We start from the raw sequence: 13,766 nt of genomic DNA, 5'->3' as shown, positions 1-13,766 counted from the left end.
CCTCCGTTGATAGCTACGCAACTACCACTTTGACACCAAAAAGGTCATAAAGAGATTGTAAAACTAATCCATATGAATCCAGTGATTTAGTTAAGATTTTCTTAAGAGACACAAATGCGTTCAATTATGAACAAATTGAATTTAGGCTTTTACATAAACATTAATCAGCAAACAGAAACACACAAAAAAACTGTTTGAAGCTCAAACATGCTGCGTAATACGAGAATGAACCTCATTGGTTCTTGGACGTCAATCGAACATGCTTGATTTTCTATTTACCACAACTGCTGGGTGAGTTTATGAATATTTATAAGCAGATAAAAGCCTTATATTCAATCTGTTCATAATATAAAGTGATTGTGTCTCTAGAAAATTTTGACTAAGCCGCTCAATTCATATGGATTAGTTTACGACCTCTTCATGAATTCTTTTTGAGCGTCAAAGTGTCAGATGTGTATCTAAAAATGGAGCGACAGAAAGCTCTCAGATTTAATCAAAAAGATCTTCATTTGTGTTCTGAAGATGAACGAAAGTCTTACAGGTTTGGAACGACATGAGGGTGATGACAATTTTCATTTTTTGGTTAACTATCCCTTTAATACTAGACAGATTTGTATGTGGCTTTTACTTTTTATTTTATACCTATTTTGTAATTTCTGTAAAAAAAAAAAAAAAAAAAAAAAAACCAGAAGAGGCATTTTTATGCGGTTTCATTTATTTTTTATTTTTACTGGTTTCCACACAGCAACGAAAAAAAAAAAATAGGGAATTGCAAAAACAGATTTTTTGATCACTGATGTAAGCATAAATCTTTTTTTCCAGTGCTTAAAAAAAACCTCTACAGAAAGCTAGACAGAATACAAAAAGGATAAAAAGCTAGGCAAGGAAAAAAATCTGATCTGGTCAGCTCTTAAAATGTAGAAATATTAACTTCACACCTAAGTTAACAATATGTAGAAAAATATCTGAATACAAAAAAAAGTTTGTGAATCTTGGAACCCGGGGTTTTAACACCATTTCTCATCATTTGACCGTCATCAAACTTGAAACCTCCAGCAAAGGTGTCCTAGTCGGTCAATGTTCTTATGCAAAACACTGTGGATGGGTGCAATATAGCGTGCAACATCACCATCCCGTGAAAAATCACGAAAAAAAAGTCCTTGGTCAGCACAGAAGGTAAATTTCTGCGGCATTGGGCTGTTACCCCGCATGTACTCCCATACGCCCAACAGCAGTAGCCTAACTTCAAAGGGTGAGAGGAGAGGGAAGACCTCATGGATGTTACTCAACACTGGTGGTAGTAGCTGGCCTTCGCCCATACATGATACAAGCAAACATGAGGCCTGAAGGGGCCAGGGGGAGTCTGACACTGCTGGTTCCCTTGATGCTTCCCAGTGAGCCAGTAAGGTGGAAAGTAGAGCCCTTAAAATGACAGAGCAGTAGCACAGAGCTGGACGTCCAGCTGCGACCACCCGGAGGAGGTGGAACAGCACAGGGTTACTTTCAAAGCAGCGACGAATGTGTATGTCTCGCTCAACTGTTGTTTTTGCATGTTCTTCTGGAGGCCAGGACAGTTCTCCATTTGCTACATCTGGGCAGATGTTCTCTACAAGGGTTACGGCAATTACCTTTGCAGCTTCAGCATTAATTGGGGGAAGTTCATTAGAAATGACAGGTTCACTGGAAGGGAAGCAGCCATTACTGGTACCTACAGAAGAGCCATTTCTAGCATTGACAGTAGGGCTTCCTCCACCTGAACTACAGCACTGAACCATGACTGCAAGCAAAGTCTGCATATTCTGATTGATTCTATCTGGGTCTGGTTGTGAGGGAGTATACGGAGGTTTCAAACCCTTTCCAATTACTCCAGCGTGGAAAACGGACCACACATTACCAGAGAAGTTAACAGAAGTGCCAAATTTGCAGTTGACGTCCAATAGGGATATGCCCAAGTCTGGGACAAGGTTGGGTGACTGTGTGGTGTCATCACTTGGGTTTTCTTGCAGACCTCCAAACAAATCTCGGTTGCCTTTGTGCAGGGCTCCCTCCACCAGTTGTTGCAGCACAGCTTTTAGTGTCAAAGGAGAGTAGGCCGCAAGACGTGACAACAGTCTCATGGAGTAGCCCACTTCCTCTTCCCCAAACTTAAGGCTCTCACCTTGCAGTCGTAAACACACAAAGAAATGTGACACTGCTGCTCTACATATCAGCAACAGATGAGCAGGAGAGCAAGCTCTGGGAAGCTGGCTGCACGAGAGCAGACGGACAGCTGCCTTGGAAACCATGTTGTCGCCATGAAGAAGCAATGGGCAGAAATCCTGAAGGTGGCTGGAAACGGCGACTCTGACTTGTGCAGCCATCGATGACTGAGCTGAACTCCCCGTTGTAGCCCCTCCATTTTTACGATCCTCCTCTTGACTCTGTACTGCAGTAGCCAAGTTGTTCAGGAGTTGAGCCAACTCTTTGTTGTCAAGGGTTTGAGTGTGGATCTGGGCAACACAGCGGGCTACTGTTGAGGGAAGCAACCCAGAAAGTGAAGTGGAAAGTGGGGTGTACAATTGTGAGGCTAGAGCGAGCTCCTCTGGGTTTCGGGCTTGAGTGAAGAGCTGACACAAAGCTTCAGTGGCCACGCTCGGGCCGCCATACACCGATAGCAGACACAGGAGCTGATGCAACCATAGGTGCCTCTTCCGCTCAAGCCGGAGAGTTTCAGCACACAGATCACCTATGTGTCCCTGGAGCTCCTCTAGAAATGGGATCACTTGTGGCATTGCTGAGGCAGCAGAGGACTGTGGGAAGGGTTCATCACCCTCTGGACGGTTGTGCACCAGCTTGTGAAGATGTAGCAGAAGCATTTGCAGTAAGCGGTCACAGGCTTCTCGAATACTATCATGGGGAGAGGGTGTAGGGCCTGATATAATCACTGAAGATGGTGTGGCAGTGTCCGCAAGAAACTTTAGCACCCTTGCTCCACCCGAAGGGCTTTGGCTTATGAGATGCACCGCTAGACCCAACATATTCTCGACTTCCTCCCGGGGCAAGGCCTGGAACTGAGCCTGGAGTTGAACTAGGACAGGCGGTCTGAGAAACTCCACCAGCTCTGCAGAAACGGCACCCAGGAGAGTAGGGGAAAGGGCAGCCAGTTGAAGCAAGAAAGGTACAGTGGCCCTACGGAGATGAGGGGAGTTCTCCCACCCGCCTGCCCCGGATGAATGCAGAGGTACAGTTTGAGGGGGTGGAGACAGACTATCCTGAAACATCCTGAGAAGCTCTTTCTTGATGCTATCAGAATGCCTGGAGGCCAAGTGCCCAAGGATACCAACCACTGAGCCTATTTTGGGGACTCTACAGCTCTTGTCTATTGCCTGCTGTTGGTTGACCTTCTCAGCAGAGGAATACCCATGTGCATAAAAGTCTTTGAGACCACAAGCCAGCACCCTGCTGATAATAGTGCCAGGAAAAGCTGAACCAATGTGAGCGACAACCCAGTCAAAATGAGGGGAGTGTTGGACAGAGGTATCCAGCAAGGCATCCACACAGGCATCGGGGCACCAGGCCAACATGGCTGCTAGACACTGAGAGTAGCACTCCATAAGTGAGCGAGTGGCTGCACACGACATCCAAAGCTGCAACAGCTCATTCAGGCTGGATGAGTGAGGAGCTGCCCGTCGTCCTGCATGCTTGCTGCTAAGCTGGCCAAGAAGGTCTACGGCCCATGTGGACACAAGGGGAGCCCAAGCTTTAGGACTAAGCTTGATAAATTCTGAGAGGACTGCATGAACTTCTTTAATAACATCCTCCAAATTGGATACACTCGTGCTGCCTCCTCCACTTGTACTGGTACCTCCATTTTCACCCTCCGCCTCCAAATCTTGAAGAAATGACGCAACATATTCATCATAAACTCCCCTTAGGTGCTCCAAGACAGCTCCACGGCAGGCTGGCACAGTTCGAAGGAGCCGTACTGCACAGCGGGCATGATCCCGAACACTGAGTTTCCGTCCCTGTGTCTGGTCGACGCCGCTGATGAAAGCTTTAATTTCTAAAGCCAGCTCTTGAGGACTGATGGAAAAGGGGGAAAAAGGACAGTTGGTACAGACTTTTTTGCAACAAATTAAATTTTTTAAACACTTATGCACATATCTTAACATAACCCAAATTTATACAGCTTATATTCATGTCAAGCAGTAACAGCAATAAGGCTATATTTTATCCAATACTACTTTAAAATCATGCCGTTTTATGACCATGTACTAATTGAGAAACATGGAATATTTGTACTTTCAAAAATGTATTTATAACATATTTTAAATGTTCTAATTATATAAAATGTATTAATTTAAATATTTTAATATCCTATAGCCAAAACAATGGTTTGAAATGTTTTACATTTGTGCTGTTTAATGAATTGTTTCATAACAGTTTTACATTTTAAAAGCCTATAATAGGTTATTTTTGTTTCCTTTTCAACAAATCATAATATGCAATATGACAACAGGCCGCGGTTGAGGCATATTATTGACACAAAATGTTTAATAAACTGTATCTTTTTTTTCTGGGCAATAACTGTGGAAATGTTTATTTGTAAATATACTAATACATATGCATGTTAATTAATGCTTTAGCAATGTAAAGCTGTTTACAATAAGACATAACAGAAATGCAATGACAGAAGGCAATGAATGGCACTACATCCAAAATGGACATGGAATTACCGTAAGCATTTTCGAGTAGTTATGCCTAAACCTGTACTGACCTATTAGAGTGAAATTGCAAAAACGCCTGCAGGCTGTATAATTTACTATTTATACTAAAAGACGAGAATAAGAATGAACAAATTACCTTAATGACAGTAAAACGAGAACGACACATTGTTCCAAATACAGATAACGCGGTTAAATTCCATAAACTGAATTCAGCATTAATGTATGAGTTAGTGGTAACCTGTATGACTATTATATTATTGCTCACCTGTAACTGTTTAGAGAAGTGTGGCAGTGAGACTTCTGCATGGCTGACATGGCATCCCCCTCGAATATCGCGGACATCGTTTTATATTCTTAAGCAAAATACACCATGAAAATATTTTATTTATATAAAAAAAACAACTACAATGGCAAATTGTGAGTGAAAAGTGCAGCCGTTGCCACTTATAATCAACACCGTTTCAATAAATGATGCACCAAACACTAGTGTGTAAACCTCTGGTGTAAACTCACTCACATTCTTTCGCCACATGGGAAATGACGTTTTGGTTACACATATCGCCCTCTGTCGTTTAGGAGAGCTCTTTTGTCTGAAACTGCAGCCTCCGATATTGCAGGAATATATTGGGCTCAACACCGAGTAAAAGTGTGTTTTACTATGTTATGTTTGACTATGTTACGATTACAAAATTGTTAACACAGGCAGGGTCATTAGAAACTGGCTAACTAACTGTATAATCCTCGGTTATTTTGTTGGATGTTCAACGCTGTTAGAACTTTATCCTACATGAATTTAAGACACTAAATTTAAACTGAAGTCCTGACTCTCCGTGGTCATTAAAAATCCCAGGATGTCCTTCGGAAAAAGTAGGGGTTTAACCCCAGCATCCTGGCCAAATTTGCCCATTGGCCTCTGTCCATCATGGCCTCCTAATCATCCCCATATACTGATTGGCTTCATCCCCTCTCCACCAATAAGCTGGTGTGTTTGAACACCAAGCTTGGATTTGGCCAGGTTCTGACTATAAATGGGAGTCTTCTCAAAACATTAAGCTAATACGTTCTTTCTCTCAAGGAGAGGACACGTTAATCAAACTGGAAAATAAGGCTTTAACAAAGAAATGGTCACTCAAACTATTGGTTCCAGTGTGTCCCCCATGTGACCTACTTGTCAGGGTATCCCAGAAAAACAGATGTATGTATTGACACATGTTAAAGAAGTCCATACTTCATTTCTGGAAGCTGGGCTAAATGAGCAAGCACTGTTACTGCATTCCTGGCATTTGAGCCAGACCCTCAGTTACCTCAGATATCAAATACAGACATTAGAGAATACATGAAAAGAACATTTCAGTAATCTCACTGCGGTAACTTCTAAAACAAAGTAAAATCTCATCAGCCAAGAGAAGTCATTCAACTCATTTGAAATTTAGAAGGACAATACTGATTAATACCTTGATTATAATGACTCATTACATAAACATTGATGTAATGTGTATTATGTAATGAATACTCATTACATATACATTGAAGCAGCAGGATTCCAGAATCCACCCCTTCAATATAAATAAAGGTGACTTGACTTGCTTGACAACAATCAACTGGGTCAAGCTGACAAGGATACAAAAGGCTGTTTTTCGATTTTGTCATATTAGTTTTAAAACCAGCAGAACTTGCTATTGTCACCATGGCATCAATCAAGGTAAACATTTTTAGACAGACTTGAAAACAATACACTGAAATGTACCATTAAATAGTAAATTGGTAAAAATAAGAATTTTATGCTGTTATACTGATGATGGGTTTTGAAATAGCCTATTTTTATTTTTATTTTTAATTCTGCAAGGTTGTTTTTTTTTGTTACCTTAAAGTACTGACAAGGCCAATGTCTGGCTTGACTAATTCTCTATGGAAATAGTTTGAAATATTATCTAATGATCTAATATTACTTTCCCTTTTTTGATTAGAAGCTGGAATGTGGAGATCTCCTGAGTAAGCAATGGGCTTTACATACAGTATATGTTGGTAATGGTGATGTGGTCCACATAGTACAACATGAGTTCATTACAAACATAATACATTATACAAAGGTGATTAAATAACCAAAGTTCCATGGTATATATATATATATATATCTATATATATATATATATATATATATATATCTCTATATATATATCTCTATATATATATATATATATATATATATATATATATATATATATATATATATATATATATATATATATATATATACATACAGTATATGTGTGTGTGTGTGTGTGTGTGTGTGTGTGTGTGTGTGTGTGTGTGTGTATTTGCATTATAAGAATGATTTTATAGTGCTGTAAAAAACTTGTAGTTTTGTATGTTATGTTAAGCTAATGTTTAAGGTGTTATTTCAGTTTTGTGTGATGTTTTGTCTTTCATTGTATACTGTCTGTTTATAGTCATTGTTTTTGTGGAAAGGCCACATGCTTTACAGTTAATTTCTGGCAATAAAATGCAAGCTTTTCGCCTATGGTTTTATTATTATACAAAAAGATTGAGCATTTTACATATAGAGTAAGAAAATGTTCTCTGCTTTTCTATTTCCCCATAGCTGAAACTGGTCAAGCCATAGTGAAAAGAGAAACTTATGGATGTTGCTGGTGTTCATGGCTCAATGTTCATAACAATTTAGATTGCACGTATATACCTCACCTTGTGAATGGAATCATAAATGAAGCATTAAACCATGTGGAATAGCAAAGTCCATATCAGTTGTTAACATAGAATATGCAACTTAGATATACATGTGTTTTGTATTAGTAATGTATTAGGTTTACTCCATGTTAATCAATGAGTTATTTCGAAACCACTGGAATACAGAGCTGTATTATGGTAAATTATTTTACATTATTTTCTCTCCCTTTGCATAAGTGCTAAAAGCAGTTATTGGATTCATTCTTACTAGTACTTTTTTTTTAATGACTCTTGGACTATGAAAGCAGCATTGTTCAAGAAAAGAGAAAGGCATCGGACTTGTCATCCGGAGATTACTGTAGATGTACTTGTGATGAAGATATAGGGACCGATTCCAGTCACTGTCACAACATACAGAAATTTCAGCTGAGCATAGAAATTTGAAGTTTTACAGACTTTTCAAGATTGTGTTCATTTCCATGACTTACCATGCCTTATAATTAGTAATAAACTCCTTGATATTTAGAAATTATGACAACCGAATAAATGTTGTATTGGATAAAAACAAACGTTCTTCTCGTTTCTGCTTTACTTAAACCCGAGGGAGCCAGAGAAAGTGTGGTTATTTGGGATATATACTTTATATTTTCTCTAACTGAAAACACAAAAATAAATATGCATTTTAAAATACTACCAAAAAGTATTGTGATTTTGTGATTCTCAAAACATTTGGTAACTGGTAGATCATTTTTATTCAATTATTTACAGTCCTCTGCAATGCTATCCAGATCTCATGAAGCCATATAGTGCACTGGGACCAGAATACTGCTCAGTTGATTCTCAGTTTAATACAGGAAAACAAAGGATTTTTTTTTATGAATTTTATTAACAAAAATGTACAGAACAAAACTGTTTGCCAGGGGTACAAACATTAAAAGAAATAAGATTACAAAGAGTATACAAAAAACACATTAGTTGCATAGGAATTTTTTCCAGAATAGAATTTGTTTTTAAAGCCTTTGACTGTTTAAGATCATTGATGGTGGTGCTGTAATGAGATAGCTCTTGTAGAAATAGGTTAAATAATGGCTTGCTGTCAGCCCATTTTCTTTTATGAATGTGAAATTTTCCTAAAAATAAAACAAAAACAAAGGATATTTATACTACATTATCTGTCAGCTACAAGGAAAACGTCATTTTGGATACACATATCGCCCTCTGCGGTTTAGGAGAGTTATTGTCAAAATATCCAACATCGTCCTTGACAACATGGTGTTAGACGTTAGTTAGATGTTATGACAGTTGACTGTACATTTTTTAAATTATTTATTTAACACATTTTATTTAATAAGTCAATAACATTGACCATTGGTGCAGTATAAGAAATATGTGTGTCCTAAAACGTACAAAAGCAGTATTCCTGATAAAAAAAAAAAAAAAAAAAGTCAGTAAAATTGTAGATAGACATTATTATAAATAAAACCATCAAGATCCCTTTAAGGGCGTCATGATGCCTACGCTGAATCACCCACACGCTGATTGGTCGAATTCGCTCTGTCAACAATCACATCATCAGCTGATAAATAGCCAGTCTCTGATGTTATTTTTACTTCAGTATACACAAATACACGGATTGGGGCTCATTGAAACATAAATAATTGTAAGTATGATTTCTTAATTATTTAATGTTTCTTACGCACTCGAGTACGAAATGAAAATCGTGTTCAAAGCATGGATCGTAGAGAGCAAGCTGTTTGTTTATTGTTTGTTTGGTATTTACTTGTCGAGTCGAGTTGTTCATACAATGTGATGTTTTATTCCCGATGCTCCAACTTTTTATTTCTTTTATTTTTGTGTATGATCGCCTTCATATTCACGTAGGCTACCTTGGCTATAATATGAATACATCCCAGGAAGGTTCTTTTACGTAACTGTTAGCCGGTTATTGTCGCAAATTTGTTGCCCTCAAGCAATTGTATGGGCAAATAAACGAAGTGCATAAATTCAACGGTAAAGTGTTGTTGTTATTGGATCACCAAACACTGATATTAGCACCTGATGGAAACAGGATTTAAAATGCATTTGTTGTGTGTTTCTCATAGGATTAGAGTATAGGTTGCCATGGCTCCGACAAAGGTAAAAACATTTTTTTTTCAATAATCCAAAACAAACGGAAGGAATGAAATGTAACATTAAAAAGCAAATACATTGTAATAGCGCTGTTATTACTGATGACGTAGTTTGATATTATTGCACAGTTTGGTAATTATGTGTGCTTATTGCTCAAGGTCTGTTACAGTGGAATTGGATTAATGCCATAGAGATAGCAGTAGGATTTTGTTTTCTAAAGCAACAGAATTAAGAGCTAGATACATTTCTGAAACAAGAAGTGCGTAGACACATTTAGGAGAAGTTTTAACAAAACCGCAGCAAGCACACTTTCACTTTCTTTTCTTTTTTTATCTCTTCAATCACAAGTGGGAAACACTTTATTTTAATTGTCCCTTTTAAACATTCTGTTGACTATAAGTAACTTTGCAAAGGGGTTTTACGCTGCGGTCCGAGTCCGAGCGTCTGGTTTCACACTCAATTTGACTCCATCAAACCTATTTTTGTTACTATGGTCAACGTCAGCAATATTTCATGCGAACCGTGTCCCGTTCCGAACTAAACTGCCAGTGTAAAGACGCCCTTATTCTAACCCTAACCGCTCGGACCGCAGCAAACGAGCCCAGTATGAAAGCACCCTAATACTAATGAGAGTTAGTAGACATGTAGTCATCATAACGTTACTTATAGTCAACATAATGCGTTAAAGGGACCATCAAAATAAAGTGAAACCCACAAGTGCAATATTTGGTTATTTGAGTTTAAAAACAATATAATATATTATTGACAAGATGAATGGTTCTATCAAAATGTAACACAATATTACGCCTGATGTTGTCTCTTAGTATGATAAGAAGCCGGAGCCTGGAGACCTCATTGAAATCTTCCGAGGCACATATCAGCACTGGGCTATTTATGTTGGCGATGGTTTTGTGATTCACCTGGCACCACCCTGTGGGTTATTTACATGCTTTACATGCCGCCTATTGAGTTGATCTTGAATTGAATCTAAAACATTCCATTGTTCTTACTTTTCCATTTCTTTCTCTATAGCTGAGCATGCTCAAGCTGGGGCCTACAGTATGATGTCAGTAGTGTGTGACAAAGCCACAGTGAAGAAAGAAGAACTGTATGAAGTAGTTGGCAATGATGAATACCGCATCAACAACCTCCTGGATAAGGAATATGAGCCACGTCCCATTCATGCTATTCTACGGGACGCAGAAGCTTTTTTGGATCAAGAACTTCCATATTGTGTCTTTAGAGGGAACTGTGAGCACTTTGTTACGGAGTTGAGATACGGAAAGGCACATTCCCGCCAGGTACAGTTTGAACATTCAGATAATTCATAGATGTATGAATTGTAGTGCCTCATTAAGTTCTCAAAAATTTGCAGACTAAGGCCGTTGCTTTGGTCAATTACCATTTTATTCACATTTTAGCTTATAGTAAATAAGCTATAATAACTTATTTAGCTTCTATAGTAAACATATTCACACTCAGTGTAACTCCATAATACTGAAGTGATTTAACTATGACTACAGAGAGAAGCAAGCACGCAACAGTGCTAGCTAGTAACTGATTACATGTAATCTGGATTATGTAATCAGGTTTAAAAAATTAAGTACATGTAATTAGATTATATTACGTTTTAAAATGCCCGTAATCTGACAACAGTTACTTTTTTTATTGATTACATGTTATTCACGCAATGGCAGTCAGTTATTCATGATTCATTGATTCTCTCCCAACTACTACTTTTTTATCTTTTACATATTCCTTTCTAAAAAAGTCTACTGCTTCTATACATTCAGAAGTTCTTCCAGGTTTGTGGAATCACACACACAGACCAGCCACTAGTCATGTGACCACTTGAGACACACAGCATTTGATCACTGAAATCATTTCCATTTTATGAAGCGTTTGTCAGCATTGCGACATTGCATATCTAGTAAACTCCTGATGAACACAATTATTATCTGAATTATCACAGCGAGTCATTTAACCATGCATTACTGTCTTTGGAAGGCTTTTGTCAAATGTACAAATTCGCATTGTTTTATTTATTTTAATTTAAAATTGGTATGATTTAATTACTAAACAGCTTTTCATTATACTGCGCAAAGTCTGTTTTGTTGCGTTAAACTTAGCAATAAACAGTTGAAATTGCACTATAAACACAATATTTTAAAGAAGGATTTCATTAAACAAATACAGGAGTGAAAAATTCTTCACCCTCTGCTTTGAAACAGACATCTGTAAAAATGCACATTCAGCACGTGACAACTTCTTACGCAAATAAGACTGGGGGAGTTAGTAAGTCTGATTGGATTTATTTATTTACTTAATAAAAATTCTAAATCTATTAAAATACTGCATTATACGCATATTTACTTTTGAGTTGAGTCCTGCATACTATGCCATGATTACAGGGCTGTTTTATGGTAAAATATTTAATGTTGATTTAGGCAACAGTGATGGGCACTTAGCTTATCATACCTTGAATTAACATAAATGCTTTCTGTCCATTCTAATAGGTGCGTAAAGCGGTGGAGATTGGTGTTGGACTTGGACTCGTTGCAGCGGTTAGCTTTGGTGTTCTTGCTGCTGCTTCAGCCTTTCTTGGTTCAAAAGACAAAGATAAGCAAAAACAGTAAGGACTGAAGTGAAAAGTGCAATTGTCTTTGATAGGCCTTTGAGGCCTTTGATATTTCAAGTCAGTAAATGTCTATTGCATTTGATGTAAATAATGAAAACTTTTAATGTAAAAACTTGGCAGGCTTAGTTTTGTGAGCACTTAAAATATTCACAAACCAAACAAGACAACTAAACAAAATTCCACCTGTTCTGTTTGATAACAATAGTGCATTTCCCAACTGATAAATCTAAAATACCTTAAATTATATATATATAAAAAAATTGATTATTTTTTCTAATGGTTTCCTAATGACATTTCCAGCACTTTATCTATATATTCAAAATGGAAAGCTAACTATTTGAACAAATCTATCCTAAAACAAACTGCCATATTTATATTTTTGTGCCATTAAATATTTGACTCTATATACTAAGTGTTTGTGTGTTTGTTTATTTTTACCTGTTGTGGTGTTCTATAGCAGCATATCTGAGAGAAAAATATGCTATTAATCAAATCATTTCTGTACTTTCATGGTGCAAATCACAATTTACATTGGAGGTTTCTGTGTTGCTGGCCTGAATTTCATCCGCTCAGTGAGACCTTTGTTACCATTTCCTGGCAAATACCAAATTCTTGCAACAACTCAGCAGTGGGAGGCAATTGAACAACCCATTATTTGTTGAATATCTCAGTCCAGTGGAACAAATTAAAGGGATAGTTCACTAAAATTCTGTCATCATTTACTCGCCCTCAAGATGTTTCAACCTGTATGAATTTCTTTCTTCTGCTAAACATAAAAGATGATGTTTTGAAGAATAATGGGTTACCAGTTGATGGGCCCCATTGACATACTTCAAAATATCTTATTTTGTGTTCAGCAGAAGAAAGAAATTCATACAGGTTTGGAACATCTTGAAAGAAAAACATTTGGGTAAATTAATGACTAAAATCATATAAAAAAATAATCTGGCATCAAGTCCCTTGTTTTATTTTATTTTCATACCATATATTTCTATAATCTTTTTTTTTTTTTCACCCCCAAATGTTAATCACAGGGTTATGATAATAAATAAAAATAAATCCCAGTTGTTCATTCCTGCATAAGGATTTTTAGGAATAATTTTAAAGATTCAAAATTTAGCCAATTAAATATTGGTTGAAGCTAAGGACAACATTTTTTTTTCTAACTCTGGGAATTATTATTAAAATTCCTTTATTTCCAGATTTGACATGACTAGAAAATATGAATTGAACCAAATATGTAATCTAACACTTTCCCCCCACCATTTAGTCACTGCAAAATCTTGAGCTTGTTCTATATTAAATCTGCACTTTCAGGGTGCCATCTCACCACTTACAAACAAAAAAAATCAAGGAGGTGCTGTCATCTTCCATAATGTATTTTGAAAGGCAACATCAGTTCAGTTTGTTATTATTTGCTGATTCTGTGAAACATTGCAACTAAGCAAAATGATTGTGTACAGCACATCTCCAAAGACAGACTGTTCCTCTTTATCATCATAAATATGAAGCTGAATTTTACAGCTTGTGTTTATACATACATGAATTACCCCTTCTGAAAATATTGCACCAGATCTCACAGACTGTCTCATTTACTAAAAACAAAA

The 13,766-nt window shown here is 37.2% G+C and overlaps 2 protein-coding genes across 2 annotated transcripts; one reads left to right on the top strand and one right to left on the bottom strand.

The window, feature by feature from the left end:
* Positions 1-729: 729 nt before the first annotated feature.
* Positions 730-5,236, bottom strand: ints5 (integrator complex subunit 5). The gene is made up of 2 exons (XM_081381944.1): positions 4,972-5,236; positions 730-4,062 (listed from the first exon to the last, which is right to left on the bottom strand). Exons 1-2 carry the CDS (start codon positions 5,046-5,048, stop codon positions 1,038-1,040), a joined length of 3,102 nt encoding a protein of 1,033 aa, XP_081238070.1. The 5' UTR covers positions 5,049-5,236; the 3' UTR covers positions 730-1,037.
* A 3,713-nt stretch (positions 5,237-8,949) lies between these two features.
* rarres3l (retinoic acid receptor responder 3-like) lies at positions 8,950-12,569 on the top strand. The gene is made up of 5 exons (XM_081382397.1): positions 8,950-9,051; positions 9,494-9,527; positions 10,346-10,454; positions 10,554-10,822; positions 12,038-12,569. Exons 2-5 carry the CDS (start codon positions 9,513-9,515, stop codon positions 12,155-12,157), a joined length of 513 nt encoding a protein of 170 aa, XP_081238523.1. The 5' UTR covers positions 8,950-9,051; positions 9,494-9,512; the 3' UTR covers positions 12,158-12,569.
* The last annotated feature ends 1,197 nt before the right edge of the window (positions 12,570-13,766 follow it).

The sequence above is a fragment of the Scardinius erythrophthalmus genome, assembly GCF_964197995.2.
Source record: "Scardinius erythrophthalmus genome assembly, chromosome: 13".
Lineage (NCBI taxonomy): Eukaryota > Metazoa > Chordata > Actinopteri > Cypriniformes > Leuciscidae > Scardinius > Scardinius erythrophthalmus.
This window is presented reverse-complemented; position numbering and strand designations above follow the sequence as displayed.